This window comes from Lontra canadensis, unplaced genomic scaffold (genome assembly GCF_010015895.1).
Source record: "Lontra canadensis isolate GAN:19392208 unplaced genomic scaffold, GSC_riverotter_1.0 scaffold53, whole genome shotgun sequence".
Classification (NCBI taxonomy): domain Eukaryota; kingdom Metazoa; phylum Chordata; class Mammalia; order Carnivora; family Mustelidae; genus Lontra; species Lontra canadensis.
Window position 1 is genome coordinate 2177745 of NW_022631047.1, and position 19728 is coordinate 2197472.

General features: G+C 51.3%; 2 protein-coding genes across 2 annotated transcripts; both read left to right on the forward strand.

The window, feature by feature from the left end:
- Window positions 1-1930: 1930 nt before the first annotated feature.
- Window positions 1931-13039, forward strand: PIP4K2C (phosphatidylinositol-5-phosphate 4-kinase type 2 gamma). The gene is made up of 10 exons (XM_032874588.1): window positions 1931-2211; window positions 4793-4890; window positions 5555-5651; window positions 5996-6139; window positions 9025-9171; window positions 9357-9395; window positions 9953-10066; window positions 10420-10687; window positions 10865-10968; window positions 11155-13039. Exons 1-10 carry the CDS (start codon window positions 2038-2040, stop codon window positions 11233-11235), a joined length of 1266 nt encoding a protein of 421 aa, XP_032730479.1. The 5' UTR covers window positions 1931-2037; the 3' UTR covers window positions 11236-13039.
- Window positions 13040-13951: 912 nt separating this feature from the next.
- Window positions 13952-19520, forward strand: DTX3 (deltex E3 ubiquitin ligase 3). Its single transcript, XM_032874590.1, is given in 7 exon segments — window positions 13952-14525; window positions 15868-15932; window positions 16125-16201; window positions 16560-16902; window positions 16904-17296; window positions 18270-18487; window positions 18818-19520. Coding segments are annotated over 5 exon segments (1059 nt in total). The 5' UTR covers window positions 13952-14525; window positions 15868-15932; window positions 16125-16172; the 3' UTR covers window positions 18894-19520.
- Window positions 19521-19728: the final 208 nt, after the last annotated feature.

A 19728-nucleotide genomic window follows, 5' to 3' on the forward strand; every position in this document is an offset into this window, starting at 1 on the left:
TGAAGGCAACTGAGCATGAAATTCTTCGTCTGCTGTCTATCCCTATACACTTACCTATATCTGCACCAATCCTTTCCTTTCTTGCTCTTAACAAGCGATAAATCTCTCTTCTCCAGACTAAATCAAGTCCCTTCTAGATCCTTCTTTCTTGAGATACTAACATAGACCCAAAAAATATAATAAGATCTAAAAGTGATGCAGATAGGCTGTTTGCATCTTCTTTGTGATTTTTCCCCTTTGCCTTGTAAGGTTTCCTTGAAAAGTGTGTTTCTTTTATTTTTTTGATTTATTTTTTTTAAGTAATCTCTATGCTTAATGTGGAGCCCAAACTCACAATCCTGAGATCCAAGAATCACATGTTCTACTGACTGAGCCAGCCAAGTGTGTGCCCTGAAAAGTGTATTTTTACTGTTTCTCTATAAGTGACTCCCCATCTTGTTTTTTTTTTTTTAACAATTTTATTTATTTATTTGACAGAGATCACAAGTAGGCAGAGAGGCAGGTGGGGGTGGGGGGGGGGAAGCAGGCTCCCTGCTGAGCAGAGAGCCCCATGTGGGGCTCCAACCCAGGACCCTGAGATCATGACCTGAGCAGAAGGCAGAGGCTTAACCTTAACACTGAGCCAACCAGGTGCCCCCCCCCCACATCTTGTTTTCTTACAGCCAAATTTCCTGACAGAGTCCCAAGCTTCCCCTCCCCACTTCTTCACCTCCCATTCATTCCTCCACCCACCTTGAACTGGCTCTTGTTCTGCTGAAACTGCTTTCTGAAGGTCACTAGTTGCCAAATACAATGGGCACTTCATCCTTGTCTTGCTTCACCTCTCCATGACACGTGACACTTCTCTCCACTCCTTCCTTCTGGAAACTACTCCCTGGTTTCTGTGACCCTGCTCTCCTGGTTCTTTTTACCTCTCAGTTTTCTCCCACTAGCCTTTTTTTTTTTTTTTTTAATTTATTTATTTGACACACAGAGAGACACAAGTAGGTGGAGAGGCTGGCAGAGGGGGGTGTGTGGGAAGCAGACTCCCTGCTGAGCAGAGTGCCGGATGTGGGTCTCCATCCCAGGACCCTGAGATCATGACCCGAGCCCAAGGCAGAGGCTTAACCCACTGAGCCACCCAGGTGCCCCTCTCCCACTAGCCTCTTAAATGCTGGACTATACCAGGGTTCTTGCTTTCTCTGGAAGGTGCCACCCACTCCCCCAGATTCTGTAACAATTAGTCTGTATCCCCAGCCCAGACTATTCTGAGCTCTGAGCTCATATGCTCAATTGCCCTCGGGTACCTGAAACACATACCAAACTGAACTTTTCGCCAAACTGCTCCATTTCATGTCACCACCACCGTGTCTCCTCACCTTAGCCAAAAGCCTGGGATTCAATCCCAAGGTCTCCCTTTCCCTCAAGTCGCACATCCATGAAGAATTTTCCAAAATGACATCAAACCCTAACTTTAGATGCCATTCCCTTCTGTCCATCCCAACAGCCACTGTTTTAGTTCACCACCTCATGCCTACACTTTTGGAATACTCCAGTCACCCTCCAGAAGAATGATGCCTGAGTGGTCCTCGTAAAAAACCATTTAATCCACTGAAACCACTCAGGGGATCTCCTACTTGGTAAAGAAATACTTTTGGGTGAGCCTCAGGCGAGAGGTTACTCCTAGAAACCGGGTAAAACCGGAAGGCAACGACTTTGCGGCAAACGAGCCGCCGACGTGGGAGTGAACTAGGCCAGCCCAGGCCGCACCCCCACCGCCCCGGTGGCAGGTCCCCGCCCGGCCGACCCTCCGCAGCACGCCGGGAACGCCGCTCGCGTGCGCCCGCCCCTGCGCCAGGTGAGCCCACCCACCGCGCGGGCGTTGGGGCGGGCGGGCGCCAGGAGGCGGAGCCAGCCCCGCACCGCCCCGCCGCGCGCCTGCGGGCCAGCCTCCGGTCACGTGACGGCGGCCCAGGTGAGCGCCGCTTCCGGGGTCGGGAGCCTGCTTCGCCGCCGGCTCCGGCTTCCACTCCGTCGGGTGCACGGGAGAGGGAGACTATGGCGTCCTCCTCTGTCCCGCCGGCCACCGTACCGGCGGCGACAGCGGCCCCGGGCCCGGGTTTCGGCTTCGCCTCCAAAACCAAGAAGAAGCATTTCGTGCAGCAGAAGGTGAAGGTGTTCCGGGCGGCCGACCCTCTGGTGGGCGTGTTCCTGTGGGGCGTAGCCCACTCGGTGAGACCCGGCACTAGCCTCCCCCAGAAGCCCTGTCCGAACTTGCTCTTGCTCCGCTGGGCGCTGCTCTTGCTCCTCCGGACTTCCCTGTTTCCAGGCTCCCGCGTCCGGAGCCCCTCGCGCTGCCACTTTCCCCCCCGCGGCTGTCCTGGTCCCTGCCCACCAAACCTCCGGTGTTCCCGGCGTATCTTCTCGCTCTAGACGTTGTTGTTGTTTCTTTTTTGAAGTGTAGACTTTTGTTTCCCCCTCCGCCCTCTCTTCCACCCCTCGAGTTCCTCCTTCTCCACCTGATACCCACCTCGCTGCCTCCTTCCTGCCAGGTCCAGCCTCTGCCGCAGGCCACGGAGACTGGCCGGGACCCGGCTTCGCTTGGAAGGACATTAGGGGGAGTGGCTCTAAGGGGTTAGTGGTGGTGAGGTCTCCGGTGAGAGTTTATGTGTGGGAAGCGGAGGGGAGCAGAAACGGTAGTTGAATGAGGGGGATAGTTCACTTTTCTTTCTAGCAGCTGTCCTTGATTTTGGAACCTTGGCTTTGGGGGAAGCTCCAGGCTTTCCTGGACCTTCTAATCCTGCTTGTTCCTTCCTTTCCCTTCCAGAGGTACAGCATTTCAGAGAAGCCATCCTCCCTGAACCTCATTAAGACTTATGTATGGTATATGCCTTTGGTCTTAACTGCATTCCCATTGCTGGCTGGAGTGATGGTGTTTGGTGTGTGTGTGGTGGTGGGGGTCATCTTTAACCAAAGAGATAGCTGAGCGGCTCTGGTCCTGGGGACACTATGATGGTGAACTTTAGAAATAGGTAGAGGGTATGACCTGGGAATCAGGAGGAGGCCAAAGAGACCAGTGCATCTCTTTTCCTTCACTCAGGTGAAGGAAGCACAGCCATTGCTCCTCTTCCCTCAGATTTGGAGTGGCAGGGTTGCAGTGACCGTGAATGTAACAGGCAATATTTTATAAATCAGTTTCCTTGAATGGTTACAGTCATGGCAGGGTTGTAGAGATGGACGAGGATGAGAAGAATACAATTTTTTGTCCCCTTAATATATGGTTTAGAATGCCGTTGCAGGGAGGGTCTGTATTTGTATTTGTGGTTCTGTGGACCGCTCCCAGAGTATCCATGCTAAGGCGCTTGGTATGGACAACGCTGATGGAGGTAGAGCTGCCTCTCATGTCAACTTTCCAGGTGACCCATCCATCCCTTTGGGAAACTGAACAGGGAGGATTTTTCTTTGGTGAGGGTTGAGGAAGTTACACATGAGAGCTGCCTCAGCTTCCCTAGGTATATGTACTTTAGCTCCAACACCCTACCCTGCAGCCAACCCACATTTACTTCAAGTGTCTAGAATGGAGAATTCCTTGAACATATGTCTTAGTGATGATTCAGCCCGCTTAACAGCAGGTGGCGAGGAGGGGGCATGAAGAACTATAGCTGAATTGTAGGCTGGGAATCTCAAGTGACTTTTTTTTTTTTTTCCTGGAGGAATATGTTCTGTCCTCCTTTTTTACTGAGAGTGAGAGGAGCACAATTTCACTGCAATCTGTGGGATTTAGGTTAAACTGCACTTCATAACCTTTGTCAAATGATCAAGTAAAGATAGGGAAGGCATCCATTTATTCAGTTAAGAAACACCTCAGGACCCCTTGTTCTGAATGCTAGCTATGAACCTGAGAGACACAGACAGCTACAACTGGTCCTTGCCGTGGAAGAGCTCACAGTGTGGATGGGGAACTTACATAAACTAGCCATTAGAGTCATATGATAAGTGTGCTGTTAGAGGTGGGTGAGCAGTACTGTGACAACGCTGAGGAGAAAACACATCTCTTCGGGATTTCTTCTTACAGGAACTCCCTTGCTACCCAGAATTAGCAGATGGCTGATTCTGGGGGGGCCAAGCAGAGCATGTGTTGCTTGCATCCTTTGGGCCGTGGGTTGGCTTGACTTCAGGAACAGATAGCTAATGAGCTCATATCCTCTGCCTACCTGCCTGCATTCCCTTTGAAATCAGCTGCTCTTCTTTTACTTTACACCCAGGCAGGTGGGGACCTTCTGGAGAGACCTGGGTCAGGGTGGTCTGGAAGGCCTGGTCCTGTTTGTAAGGAGACGCCTCCTGTAGGATGTGGACATCTCATTCTTGCTGTGGACTCCTCAGAGTCCCATTAACTCTCTTGTCTACTTTAAAAAAAAAAAAGTCTTTTGTTTTGTTTTTCATGGAGCATGGAACTGCTTGTCTTGAGTGTTTTGAGTCTGCTGAAGATATTTTTTTTTCTTTAGAACTTCTCACAGCTTTAAAAATAGCCCTGAGCTGCTCACAGGGTTTGCCTAATATAAAGTGACTGTTGCGAGCATGAAGTTCCACGGGGGTGGAGTGTGAGGGGCTGTGTGTGGGGGCTGCTTACTTCAGTCCTTGCTGGGCAGCAGAAGAGGTCTGACCCATTCTCTCACCCTTGCAAAGTAGATGCATAACGGTGTTCTTAAAGGAATGAGATTTGAGTTGCCCTTCTCTGACTCTTACCCGACACAGTGTAGAAGTAGCTCTCTACACCCCTCCTCAGCTCCCTATTCTTGTTTTGGCTTATCAGATCAATGAGCTCAGCCAGGTGCCTCCCCCCGTGATGCTGCTGCCAGACGACTTTAAGGCTAGCTCCAAGATCAAGGTCAACAATCACCTTTTCCACAGGTATGTGGAGATCCCTGCTCTTCTCCTGTCAACCTTCCTAGAAGAAAGTAATACATAATTTTAAGAGTTAAGATTCAGTGAATTAAAGGTTTTAGATATGGAAGACAATTTACAAGTTGTGTGTTCTAACCCCGTTCCTGGTGCAGAAATCAGCACCATGCAAAGAAACCATTAAAATAACTTACTGTGCTCTTCATATATTTGTAATAGTTTGTTTCTCATCTAGCCTGGCAATACCACAGAGTAAGTACATTTATATGGCCTTACCATTAGTGTCTGATAGAGAGTCCCTGAAAGAAATATCTGAGACCCCTAGGTGCTTCTGGTATCAGAAGATGCCATTCAAAACGGTGGCACCTATTGCTGATTTTAGGATGTCTCGAACTTGCCTCAGATTTGGGAAACCGTGCTGCTTACACGGGCATTAAATCCTGGTCCTACTTAAGCTACTTATCAACTGTGTGTTTGAAGCAGGTCACTCAACCACCCTGAGCTCCAGTCTCTCTTACTATAAAATGGGAATAATATACCTTTAAAGGACTTCACAAGAGTTTTATGAGAATCAAATAAGGTAAATGTGTGAAAGTGCTCTATAAACTTGTCAAGCCCTATATAAATGTAATATTGTTACTTTATCTTCTTGCCTTGAAAACCCCTATTTCAGAGAAAATCTGCCTAGTCATTTCAAGTTCAAGGAGTATTGTCCCCAGGTCTTCAGGAACCTCCGTGATCGATTTGGCATTGATGACCAGGACTACCTGGTGAGAGTCCTTTTTGGGTGAGGGGAGTCCTTTCTCTCTGACGGCTGGGGAATCCTTGGGCCAGTCATGTTTGGAGAAATGAGAACTTTGGCGAGTCTGATTCTTTACCTGTTTGTGGTCACAGGCATCTTCAAAAATCAGATGAAAGCTATTAACCCTGTCCTTGGGGAAACATGTAGCTACATTAAAATTTTTGCTTTCACTTTCATTCAGTCCAGATGAAGAACCCTTGCTCAATCTTTTATGCAAGGGTTTTATCCACTTTCAGACATAGTCACTTGGCCATTATCCTATGACTTGCATCTCCATACAAAGAGCAAAAGAGCCTCTGGCCTGTGTTGCAGGTGTCCCTCACCCGAAGTCCCCCGAGTGAAAGTGAAGGCAGTGATGGTCGCTTCCTTATCTCCTACGATCGAACTCTGGTCATCAAAGAAGTATCCAGTGAGGACATTGCTGACATGCATAGCAACCTCTCCAACTACCACCAGGTCAGGCGGCTCTCCAGCTTCACTCTTGCCCTCTCCTCTCTATTCATAGCTTAGCTGCTAGAGTATGTCAGGAAACTTTCTCTCTCTTCTCCCTACAACCCATTTTGCTGCCCAAGACGCACTTGACATCATGTTTTTGAAAACTAAGAATTTCAGAAAAAGCCTCTGTATACTTTTGTGTCTGACTAAATGGGATAAGTTAGTGTTCCTTCTCATTTGGTATTTACAATCTAGAACTGCTGTGGATTGTTACATAAAGGGCACGTGTAGAGTAAAGTATGAACTATAGAGTGAGCCAGAATTAGGTGAAGTGTTAACACCAAATATACTGTCAGGAGCAAATGTGGTTTTGAGGAGGAAATCAGGATAAGTGCACAACTGGGGATAAACCGGAGGGGAGAAGCCATGATCATATCCAGTCCAAAGTGGGGTCAGGGAGGCTCTTCTGCCTGATCAGATTAACTTGGAATGTGGAGTTTCTGGAATATTTTGGTGAGAAAAACACAACCTGAATATCTTCCTATTAAAAAAATAAATCTCCCCAAGGTCAATGAGCCAGGAATAAATGAGACTTGAAAATGACTCGAAAAATGACTGGTTTATTCAACAAACACTGAATGACCATTACCAGTAGGCCCTCCATTAGGCAGCAGAGAAAGAGGTGGATGAGGAAGAGGCTCTGGAGGATCTCTCGGTCCAATGGCAGAGGGTAGGAGAGCAGCATTAGCATACAGCAGGGTGTGCGCAGTAGCAGGGGCATGGACGGAGTGCTGTGGGGGTGCAGGGGAAGAGCGTCCTGACTTACCTGGGAAAGAGGTGCACTGGGAGATTCATGGAGAGTTGTTGTTGTTGTTATTTTATTTTTTCTTACAAATTGAGAGATGTATAGAAAGGGTATCATAGGAATTGATGCTTGAAAGACTGATATGGACTCCTTAGGCAAGGTGGAAGACAGCATTCTAGGCAAAGGAAAGCTTGTAAAGGCACAGAGCTGTGAGAGAGGTATGTTATTTAGAAATAGCCCCACGACTGCATTTTTGAGATTGGGCTGGAGAGGGAACTCCCAGGAGTGAAGAGTGAGCAGGTAGGAGGGAAGGAGAACAGTCTCGGTAACCAAGGACCAAGGCTGGAGGAGCCCTGGTGGCCGAAATGCAGAGGAAGACCTGTGGGAGACTCGGCGAGTTGAGGCCAAGGTGCTTCTAGATTCCTGCTTTGGGATAACTGGGTGTCCATTCATGAACATTGGGGAAGCAGAAAAAGAAACCAGTTTGGGGAGAAGGTAGTTGTGATTTACATACGTTGAACTTGGGGTTTCTGCAGTTCCTCCAGATACAGATGTCGTGTAAGTGGTTGGGGAATGGAGTTCAGGCAAGTAGAAGTGTAGGTTTGAGAGTCACAGGTGAATAGATAGTGATTAAAACCAGAAATATAGACTAGATTATTGGTGGGAAGTATGTGAAGAAGAAATGAAAAAAGCAAGGAGAGAGGAGAGCCCATAAAGGAGACTGAGTCACTGGATGCCCTTCTTTGTTCTGTGTGGGATATGGGGAGAGAAGGGAGGAGAATTGGAAGAGTGGAATGGTGGGAGCTCAGGGTGAAGAGAGTTCTAGGGAGAGACTGGTTGGGACTATCAAGTGCCCCCAAGTTGAAATACGACAATAACTATAATGAATGCCCATAGGATTTGGTGACGGAGGGATTTGAGGAAGGGAGATACAGATTTCAGAGGAAAAATAAGGGTCTGAATCTGATTTCACTGGTTTGAGGTGTGAAGGAGAGGAAGTGGATTGACTACTTTCCTGAGAAGGCTGGCTCTGGAGAGAAGTCGGCAGCAATACTGAGACAGCTGCATTGAAAGAGGAATCGTTTTTTAAGAATCCAAATTATGAGCCATCATGCAAACATTTTTACTATAGGAATCCAGCCTGCCAGGAAACATTAGTCTAGGTAAAATCATTTCATTGGTAAACAGATGTAATTTCTAACTCCGGTTCTGTGACCACTTGTACTTAAAGAGGGTCTAGGGTTGCCTGGGGGGGCTCGGTTGGTTGAGCAGTGGATTTTTTTTTTTTTTAAGATTTTATTTATTTATTTGACAGACAGAGATCACAAGCAGGCAGAGAAGCAGGCAGAGAGAGAGGAGGAAGCAGGCTCCCTGCTAAGCAGAGAGCCCGATGGTGGGGCTCGATTTCCAGGACCGAGGGATCATGACCTGAGCTGAAGGCAGAGGCTTTAACCCACTGAGCCACCCAGGCGCCCTGAGCAGTGGATTCTTAATTTCAGCTCAGGTCCTGATCTCAGGGCCCTGGGATTGAGCCAGGCTCTGAACTCATCAGGGAGTCTGCTCATCCCTCTCCTTCTGCGTACCCCCTTATGCTTGTGCCCCCTCCAAATAAAAACTTTAAAATTGAGAGACCTTATACAGATGGAATAAATCAGAGGAGACGAGGGTTCAGAAACAGCCCTCTTTAACAAGTCCCCACCACTTTTTTTTTTTCAAGATTTTATTTATTTATGTATGTATGTATGTATGTATGTATGTATGTATGTGAGGAAGAGAGAGGGAGAAAGAATGCAGAGATGCATTTGGAGGGGGACAGAAGGGGAGGGGGAGGAAGAGGGAAAGAATCCCAAGCGGATTCCACCCTCTGTGGGGCTTGATCTCACAACCCTGAGATCATAACCCAAGTGGAAACCAGGAATCAGATCCTGAACCGACTGTGCCACCCAGGTGTCCCCCTTCCCCCACCACTTTTGACCTGCTAACCTTTCTCCCTGAAGTTGTCTGGCCTACCCTGGAATGGTGGTATTTGCATTCCCCTCCCTGGGCTGTTGGAGCATTTAGGCCTCAGCTTCTCCGCATTCCTTCCTCCCTTCTACCCCAGTACATTGTGAAATGCCACGGCAGCACACTGCTGCCCCAGTTCCTGGGGATGTACCGGGTCAGCGTGGACAACGAGGACAGCTACATGCTCGTGATGCGTAACATGTTTAGCCACCGTCTTCCTGTGCATAGGAAGTATGACCTCAAGGTAAGGAGAGGCCAGCTAGGGCTGAGGGAGAGGCTCCTGCTGGCCCAAGAGTGGGGAAGGGCCTGGGAGGGCACTTAGACAGTTCATTTCAAAGGAAAGAAGACTGTGGGTACTCATCTTTGGAGCTGGGTCCTAACTATTCTTTTAGCCACTTGTGCTGACTTGGTCTTTGGGTCTCTCCACAGGGCTCCCTAGTATCCCGAGAAGCCAGCGATAAGGAAAAGGTGATACTGATATTAAGTGATAGGGTGAGGGGTGAGGGCGGGCAGATGAAGGGATCTCCTTAGGATAGAGGTAGGGGTCACCAGCTATTTGTTCTTATCTGAAACCACCGAAGGGAAGAGAGGTGTGGACTGGTGCTAAGCCAGGGGTCAGCTGCTGTCTCACTGGTGTAGGTTGTCCCATCTGGAAGGTTCGATGATGGTTGAAGATGACAGACTTCAAGAGAGAAATGCTTACCCTCTAGCTCCCACTCTGGGTTCTTGTATTTAAGCAGCTGCTTTTGCTTAAGAAAAAGAAAGAAAAGTCAGCATGAGGGGTCTTGACTGAAGACCATAAGCAGAAGGTGGTGGGATGTGATGTGGAGTACCATGGCAGTGACTGAGTTTGGAGAAGCTGCTAGAGCTGAGAACAGCCTCTGGGGCAGTGTGGAGGCAGAGAGGGGCTGGAAGAGCTCTCACCCCTCGAGGCCACTGAGTTAGGCATAGAGCCCCAGAGAGAGCATTGTTCTCTGAGATCTTGGGGGAAGGGATGTGTTCCTAAGATGTCCCTTTACTTTCAGGTTAAAGAACTGCCCACCCTTAAGGATATGGATTTTCTCAACAAGAACCAGAAGGTTTATATTGGTGAAGAGGAGAAGAAAGTATTTCTGGAGAAGCTAAAGAGAGATGTGGAGGTGATGATCAGAGTGCTTGGGAAACAGGGTGTTCCTTTTGCTCCCCATTCCTAGTCTGAGGGAACTGCTCCCCTTCCCTTTATTCTTTGGGTTCTCTGCAGGTAGGGGAGTTGGGTATGGGACATGAAAAACCCTTAGAGGTGACCCATGGAGGGAGTGGCTAGAATCAGCTAAAAGGATGACCTCAGATACCAGGACATCGATGTACTAAAGGACAGTGGTTCCCTTCCAACCCTCAATTGCATCCTTCCTTTCCCCAGGAGGGCCCCAGAAACTCAGGAGTGGAGGCATAGGGTGGTGCTTGGGAGTGGGGAAGGAGGTCTGAGGGATCTGATTTGTCAGTGGGGTCTCAGTTCCTAGTGCAGCTGAAGATAATGGACTACAGCCTTCTGCTGGGCATCCACGACATCATTCGGGGCTCTGACCCAGAGGAGGAGGGGCCTGTGCGGGAGGAGGAGTCGGAGGGGGATGGGGACTGTGGCCTGACAGGACCACCTGCCTTGGTGGGCTCCTATGGCACCTCCCCTGAGGGTATCGGCGGCTACATCCATTCTCATCGGCCCCTGGGCCCTGGAGAGTTTGAGTCCTTCATTGACGTCTACGCCATCCGGAGTGCTGAGGGTGAGAGAGATCTTGGGAATATTAATGGTGTTGGTGGGGGGCAAGGGTTGGCCGTGGGGGACTGAGATCAGGGTGGTGGAAGAGAGTCTGGTTAGCTTTTCAAACCAGATCTGACTGGTTCTTGGGGAATGGGAATTGGGACTGTACTTGCTCTTCATTGCTCGTTTCTGTCCCCAGGGGCCCCCCAGAAGGAGGTGTATTTCATGGGCCTCATCGACATCCTGACACAGTATGATGCCAAGAAGAAAGCAGCTCATGCAGCCAAAACTGTCAAGCATGGGGTGAGGGTTCCCCAAAGCCTCTCCTTTCCTGTCTTTTGACTCTTGGGGAACAGGGAGCCCTCTGTGCCAGAGCAGTGGGGTGGCAAAAGCACGAAGGGCCGGTTATGGAAGTGGTGTGTAGTGGAATGGGGGGGGGCAGGGAGGGGAGGGGTGATCTGACATGGTGTTCCATACCTCCTCTCACAGGCTGGGGCAGAGATCTCCACTGTCCATCCTGAGCAGTATGCTAAGCGATTCCTGGATTTTATTACCAACATCTTCGCTTAAGAGACTGCCTGACTCTGTGCTGACTGATGCTTTCTGTTCAAGGTGGCAAGGTTCTGAGAGCCTTGGGGGAATTGTGGATATGCTGACCACTACTTCTTCTTTTCCCCCTTTGTAAAGTCCCAGCTACAGGCTCCCTGCATCCAGATCACTCCATCTTGTCGAGCAGGCTCTCCTGACCCTCAGAAATACATTATCCTGTCTCCCCCTGTATGGTTTTCTTCCTTTTCTCCCTCCCCTCCAACCATTCTCCTTGCTTTATTAGAGTGTTACTATTGACTCACTCCCAAGTGCCTTGATCTTTGTAAATGTCCTGTTGCTTCTAGAACATAGGAGGAGACAGGGGCAGGGGGTTACTTGCCGTCTTCAGGACCTGACTGCACGAATGGATCTGGCTCAGGCAGCTACTCCAGATGCGCTCTGCTGTGTGCGATGAACTGGGAGGGCCTGAGTTTTGCTGATAACTTTACAGACCTCACTGTGGCCTGCTTCCTTCCCAGTAGGCCCTGGGATGGAGGACCTCCAAGATAGTACAGCTGTGGGTGCTGGCATGCAAACATGTGATGGGATATGGCCCATCTTACACACTACTGGGGTGGGGAGGGGCGAATTGGCTGACACTTCACAGAGGTGGGACCCAGGAGGACACTTGAAATTATGCAGGGAATGGGAAAAGGTGCCTGTGAAGAACTGACTACTCTCCAGTCTCTTCCCTCACCCTCCGTTCAGCCCCCACCCCCGTACTGGGCACAGGAGCCCAGAGATGGCCAATGTGTTCAAGCCTGGGTGAAGACATTTGACTGTTGCTGCTCTTTGCCAGGACCTCATACCCATCTTGGGGCTGGAACCCTTCAGTGGGGGTGTGGGCAGTTTTGGAGGCTGGGATGATGGGCCAGGGTACAAGGTCCATCCCAGTGCTAAATTTCCTCTCTTCATGTCTAGCCATCCCTGAGGTTTTATTCCCAGCGGAAGGGAATCTCTCTCTGTGGGTCATTCCTGGTCATCTCAAGAGGATGAAGGACTTAAGTTTGGGACCCTCCTCTCCTCTACTTCTTGGAGGTGTGCACCTAGCATACTGCCTTCGCAGGCCCTTCGCAGACCCTTTTTTCTAGTTGGATCTTGTTATTCTGTTCTTTTCTGTCTCATCTCTGCAACTGTGTCTCCAGGGGACAGATGGACTTCTTTGTCATCTTCACTCTCCACCCCCAGAGAGGAGTCAAAGCCATAACTCAATCACCCAGCCCCTTCCAAAGAATTGAAGTGCCATGTGATAGTCTCAGAATGTAGAGGACTCTGATGACCCAGATAGTGTCCTCCCCATCCTCTGATGCCTCTGGGGCCAAGGCAACCATTCTTGCTACTCTCTATCCCCTCTATGGCTTCCACACTTTATTTTATTTTAACATAAAGATGAGCACTAGCAACTGGCCTGTGGGGATGCAAGGATTCTTTGTATCTAGGTGGACTGATCTGTCTCACAAGAAGTCATATAGTCATAAAGGAGAATTCCTCTCTCCTCTCCCATCTTTTGCTCCAAAGGAAGTAACAAGAGGAGTCCACAGTTAAGGATTAGAGCCCCTATAATATCTTCCTATCAGAGGCCTGCTCATCTTTTTCATTCCAACCGTCTACCTTTCCCCTGTTGAATGCAATAAAACTCCATGACACCAGCAGCTGTCGTTCTTTAGAAATTGGTTTTCTGACCATGTGGCTGATGTATCATGAGCAGTATGGTCTTCATTTTGTTGCTTCTGTTTTCCTCTTTTTTGTTTTATTAATTAATAAAGATCTTGTGTATTTACTCCCACTGCTGTCACTATATAGGAAATAAGTTATTGAACCCACATTCCTTCACAGACATGCCTCCCCCCACCCCCTTTCTGAGGAACCCTGTGCTTACGGGTGTGGAGACCAGATCTGACCTTTAAGATGTTGGACCCCTAACTAAGAATGTGGGTTTCTAGATAGATAGCTGTGAACTTAAAAGGTTGTGAGGGGTGTGCATGGGAATGGAGAACTTACCCCCAGTTTTGTGGGAGTTCAGCTGTTGGGGGGCCATGGAGAACAGCTGATGTGATGCTCCCCTCTCCCCCAGGGTTCTGGGCTTGGTCACACACCCATTCCTGTAAAGGTGACTGAACCTCTCAGAGCACACTGGCAGGAGCTAAAAGAAGGAACTGGGTGTTTCCCCAGGCTTCCTGGGAAAGATGTCTTCTGTCTGGAGAGCAGGAAGAGTACAGCAGGGTCCTGGGAAAGTGAAGAAAGAGACCAACCCTCCAGCCCAGAGTTGGGGGGAGGGGAGCAGAGAAAGGGATGGATGAACAGAAGTTGTTGCCAGCCTGGGAGATCCAGTACAGTTTGGCCGAGGAGGTCTTCTGGCTGGTGGAAAAACCTGGCTTGATGTGGCCCCAGGGAAGCGAATTGGACTGGGGGCGGAGATTTCTGTGATGTGGGAAGCAGAACAGTGCAGAGCCGCTTTTAATTTGAGTTTTTAACTCTATTGGAACCATAGACTTAATACCCCCAGCCCCCACCCCAAGGCGTTTTTTTGAAAGATGCATTCACTTCGCACTTTGCAATAGCCTAATGAGGCTATCCCTGTTGGTGGAAACAGAAGTCAGAGGCACTTAGCAACACCCATCTGGGAGCGGGTTGTGGGGGTCACAGAAGGTAACAATCTAGGAATAGGCAAGCAAGGAGGGAAGGGATTGAAATAGTTTAGTCCTGGGGTATGTTTATTTTTTAGAACCAGTGTTTTTCTTACTATGACTCTTCTTCCCATCCCAAATTATTCCTCAAAGGTCCTTCTAGCAATAGCATAAGGATCACAAAAAAATTGTCCCCTTCCCCACCTACCTAAACCGACACTCCTCGCCCACCCATCCACCACCAGCTTGCAGAAGCTGCCACGCAGCTGGCTGGAAAAGCAAAGGGAGAGGGCCCCTCCCGGGAGGGGGAAGCGAAAAGGGTGGCGTCTCTAAGAGATTTAACCTCCTACCCTCGGTTCCACACGCCACCCCCTCCCTCCAAAGACTGGGAGGGCGCCTCCATTTTTGTTTTGGGGCGGAAGGGCAGGGGCTCGTGGATGGAAGGGGGTCAAGGGAAACGGTGATTATCACCTGTACGGGGCAAACGGGTGCCGTTCTTCTACCCTTTCTCTCAATCTGCACCCCCTCTGCAAACTGCCCCCCCACCTTCTCGGGGTCTCCCCCCCCCCCTTGTTGCTAAGGCCCAGACCGTCATCCCAGCAACAGCCTCAGTCATGTGACCGGCAATGGCGGCGCTGACGGGAGGTAGGTGAGCCCGGCGCCCCCCACACCCACCGCGTGCCCCCCCGGACCCCGCTCGTACCCCTCGCGCGCCCTCCCTGCCCCCCTGCGCCCCCTCCTCCGCCTCCTTACCTGCGCGCGGCGCCGGGGACCCCCTCCACGCCTGGGCGATTCTCTTCCTATCACCCTCCTGCCTTGGCCTCCATTTGGGGGTTCTGGGGACCGCGATCGGCCGACATGCACCCCCACCCAGTGGTGGGGCTCTGGGGGCTCCGGCGAGAGGGGGACGTGGGGATTGGTTCTGGATCTTGCAGGAGGTCATGGGGGATGGGTGGGGCTGACTCAGTTGATGCCCCCAGAGACCCACGCCCTTACCGGCTGCCCCCGTCTGGCCTCTGTCTGGAGGGAGGGACTGGCCCCGTGTCCGGCCTGGGTTGCCCCAGAGGAATCAGAGACCCAGCATAAGCTGTGGCCCCGCCTCCCTCTTCTGTGCCAGCAGGACTTGAGGCTAAGGACATCTAGGTCCTGGGTTCCCTCTGATGGAGAGGGGGTGTTCCACCTTGGATAGACAGAATGAGCTGAGGTTCTAGGATTTCGTTTCACTTTCTGAATCTAGAGGTGCATCTGGCCTTGAGGGGACTATGATGGAGGCACAAACAGAGAGCCGCTCCTCTTTGGATCAGTCAAGGAATTGAGGTCACACTAATGGCCCCTCTTTCTATTTGAGCTACATTTGGAGGTGTTGTAGGGAAAGCTCTATAGCTGAACATGGTAAGATTCAGGGGAAACAAGTCTCCTCCAGCTGAGCCCCTGCTGAGCCCCACCCCTCCCTAAATGCAGACTGACTTGCTGACAGGCTTACTGCTTGCTCCCGGGCAGGGTTTAAAAAGGTGACCGGAAGTTATTTAGGGGCTGCGGCCACTTTGTTCGCATTCCAAACAGACTTCAGCAGAAGGGACTGGGTTAGCTCTCAAAGAAGGCTCCCTAGCAATAGGGGCTGAATTATTTGGGAATATGAGGTAGGATGAGGAGTTGGGGATCATAGGGAAAAGTCTTACTCATGTGATCTGAGGGAGGTGGCTAGAAAGACCTCTATCTGTGTGGGCTTTTCCCTTCCTGACTTCTCTTATCTGTGCCCTAGGCTTTCTTGAGAGCCTCAGAGCTGGGGAAGAAAAGAGGAAAGTTAGCATGTTGAAGTTCCCTTATTAACAACTTGGGAGTGGCTGGGGAGGCAGTTCTACAGAAGAGGAGAGGAAATGGAAGAGGAGCTTTTGTTTTGTTTCTGGCCTGCTGGTGGAGTGGGGCTGAGGGGGGTATGGTAACATTTCTTATCAGGAGCCTCTACTTCCCTTCCCCTTGCCCCTAGTCCTGGTCAGCTGAGTGTGGAACTAGAGGGATTTCTGCTGCTCTCGTTGTCCATGGGCTTTCCAGGTATCTGCCTCCCAAGGGAAACTCAGCTTTCGCCTTTAAATTGGTTTCCTCCATTCCATGTGCCAAGTAATCCCATTCCCAGTAACTTACACCCAGGTTCCCAGTCTTCTGTTACATGGGCTGCTGGGCTGGGGCATGTGGGAAGGGGGTACAGGTTTCTCACTTTCCCTCCTTTTCCTTTCCACCCACCAGGTCACACAACCTACAAGTAGGGAGCAGGGACAGTGAGAGAGAGCCTGCATGCCAATTCTAAGCTCTTCAGGATCAAAGTGAGCAAAAGTTCTCCCTTCCCTTTAAAGAAGCCAGTTTTCACCCAGAGGGAGGAGGGCCGGATGGTTTCTGTGATCTTGGGAGGAGTGTAAAGAGAACCAAGACTGGTGCTTGGCTCAGATGATGATAGTAATAAAGTTATAGAAACTTTCTTGCTCTTCAGTGGGTGCTGGGTTTTGAAAGCTAAGAGGAGACAGAAAATGAGCTTGGGGAGGAGTTGGGGGTTGGACTTGAAGATAGTAGAGGTAATAGAGGGTTGGAAAGGAACCTGAAGTAGGAGGCACTGATTTTGTCAAATGGGGACCCCCCACCCTGAGTCCCTTTCACCCTGGGGGCAGTGTCGTTCGTCCTGTCCAGAATGGCAGCCTGTGGAGGCACCTGCAAGAACAAAGTGACCGTCTCCAAGCCTGTGTGGGACTTCCTGAGCAAGGAGACCCCAGCCCGGCTGGCCCGGCTTCGGGAGGAGCACCGTGTGTCAATCCTCATAGATGGCGAGACCTCTGACATCTATGTCCTCCAGCTTTCCCCGCAGGGCCCTCCCCCAGCCCCTCCCAATGGGCTCTACCTGGCCCGGAAGGCTCTCAAGGGGCTGCTAAAAGAGGCCGAGAAAGAGCTGAAGAAAGCTCAGAGGCAGGGCGAGCTTATGGGCTGCCTGGCTTTGGGGGGTGGCGGGGAGCACCCTGAGTTGCACCGCCCAGGGCCCCCCCCCTCCCCCTCTGCGAGCAGCCCCCCTTCTGCCCCCGGGGGCTCGGGGGCTTCCTCCCCCTCCTCCTCCCCTCCCTCCTCCCCTTCCTCCCCGCCTTCGGGAGGAGGCTGAAGAACAGGAGAGCACCTGCCCCATCTGTCTGGGGGAGATCCAGAATGCCAAGACATTGGAGAAGTGCCGGCACTCATTCTGTGAGGGCTGCATCACCCGGGCCCTGCAGGTGAAAAAGGCCTGTCCCATGTGTGGCCGCTTCTATGGGCAGCTGGTGGGCAACCAGCCGCAGAATGGGAGGATGCTGGTCTCTAAGGACGCCACACTCCTGCTGCCCAGCTATGAGAAGTACGGCACCATCGTCATCCAGTACGTCTTCCCGCCCGGTGTCCAGGGGGTAAGAAGACTTGCGGCCTGCCTTTGCCCTCTGGTTTCCTCCACTTTGGCCCCCCCACCCCCGCCCTGCCCCGAGTGTGTTCTCTGACCTAGGGAAACTGGGTGAACGGGAGTGTGTTTGTTAGACGCGAGGGAGTCTTGCTGGCTCTCAGTATGCCCTCCCACTCAGGGCCCCCGAGCTAGGAGGTCCCCTTCAGGCCCAGCTTTCCTGTCCCACGACTCCAAGGCACACGGGAAAATCAGGTGTGAGAGAAAGGAATTGCATACTATTTCCGTGGTGAACTTGGATGTCGACAACTATTCCTGGCGGCGGTGAGGTCTGTGGAGGGGGTGGCTCGGGGCAGGCAGGCACAGCAGGAAGGGATCCGACCCTCCTCACAGAGCACTGAGTGTTACTTCGGTCCAGATTGATGAGAGGAAAACCTTGATGACAGTGGAAGGTTAAAACAGGAGAGGTCAAGGGCCTATCCAGTGTCTTCCAGTTTGAGGAAGCAAGAGTAATTTTCGGTCCTGGTTTGCAGAGGGCCGGGGAAGCTCTGAAGAAGAGTAATGGGAAAGTGGAACAGGTTAGGCAGGCCGAGAAACACTGGGAGCGTTTTCAGGTGGAGAAGGGAAGGCTGGAAGATAGATTATTCTCAGTCTTCACGTTTCTGCTGAGTTATCTGGTGAGTAAGGACCAGCTACTTTCCATCACTTTTAAGAATCCATTCGCTGCTGCATTGAGGCTTGAAGGATTGAGGCAGCAGAAAAAAACTTCTTTAACTGTAAGGATTTTGTCCAAAAGCAGGCTCCTGCTGTCCAAACCCTTCAAAGAAGCCTCGATTTCCTTGAGAGGCCAGTCAGCCTGTTGCTGCCCCATCAGCATCCTCAAGGGATGCGCAGACAGACAACTGGCCAGCGGGACCCTCCACGGGCATCATGGGCCTTCAGATGCCCAGCTGCTCACTGTCCTCTCTCCTTCCCCCTCCTCCCAGGCTGAACACCCAAACCCAGGAGTTCGGTATCCTGGCACCACAAGGGTGGCCTACCTCCCGGACTGCCCTGAGGGCAACAAGGTGCTGACCCTGTTCCGCAAAGCATTTGACCAGCGTCTCACCTTCACTATCGGCACGTCCATGACCACAGGGAGACCGAATGTCATCACCTGGAACGACATCCACCACAAGACCAGCTGCACAGGGGGACCCCAGCTGTGCGACCCTCCTTCATTTCCTTTCCCTTGGCCCCTCCCCTTCTCTCCATTTCCAGTATTCCCCTCTCTCTGTGGGAACTTCCTCACTGCAGAGGACCACCCCCAAACTATTCAACCGCCTCTTCCATCCCAGTTTCTCTACATTCAGCCTGGTCCAGTATGCCCAGCTTAACCTACAAAAATAAGGAGAACTGGGCTAAGTTATCTCTCGTTTGGATATCCTTAGGGGCGGTGAGGAGGGGCTGGAATGGGGCACCCAGAATGAGGGTGAGCTTGAGGCTAATAGGAGTAAGCTGCAATAGCTAATTCTTCATTCCTTTTTGCTCCCAGGTTTGGGTACCCGGACCCCACCTACCTGACCCGGGTGCAAGAAGAGCTGAGAGCCAAGGGTATCACAGATGACTGAAGGACATCCCCTTTGCCAAGCCCTTGTCTTTCTCCATAGGACCCAGCGGAAGCCTCTGTTCTCCTCCCTCTGCCCCCCACACCACACAAACAGGGGATCAGTATGACTTGGGGAAGGAGTTCAGAGAGGGAGGGGGCAATCCCTTACCCTGTCCCCCACAGGCCAAGTGCTTCAGTGCAGTGAGCCACTCCCTTCTAGCGGAGGGATCTCCCAGGCTCTTCTCCCCTCCTCCCCCTGTACATACTCCCAATTTCCCTACCCCCTCCATTGCCCTTGGCTTTTTCTGGTATGTGCTGTGCTCCAGTGACTAAGCTGAGAAAGGACCTGGGTGGGGAAGGAGGGTCTCTTGAGCCCCTGCCCCCACAGACTGCTCCACTGCTGAACTTAGCTGTAGGGGAAGAGGAATGGGGCCGAGATGTGCCCCCGAGAAGCCAGGCCTTGTGTGTTCTTCAGAAACGATCCCCCTTCTACCTTAACCTTGTCCTTTCTCTCCTGTGTCTCCCTCTCTGTCCGTCTGTCTCCCCGCTCTTCTCTGCCCCCTATAAGGAGCCTCCTTACCCTGTTCTGGAATCGCCGCCAGACTGTAGCTTTTAATTTAATAAAAATAAAGTAAAATATGCAACTCTCTGCCACACCCGCTCTGTTCTGTGGACCAGGGTGGGGGTGGGGTGGGGAGCGGAACCTGCTGAGAAGGGGAAGGGGGTGGCGATCGGGGAAATCCCTGTGTGTCTCCCCTGTCTCTGCCCCCAGAGTACCTGGGGAGACGGCACGATTTAGTGGGCTCCTGACGCATCCACGTCAGGATTGGGATTAAGAGGGGTTTGTTTGTTATTGA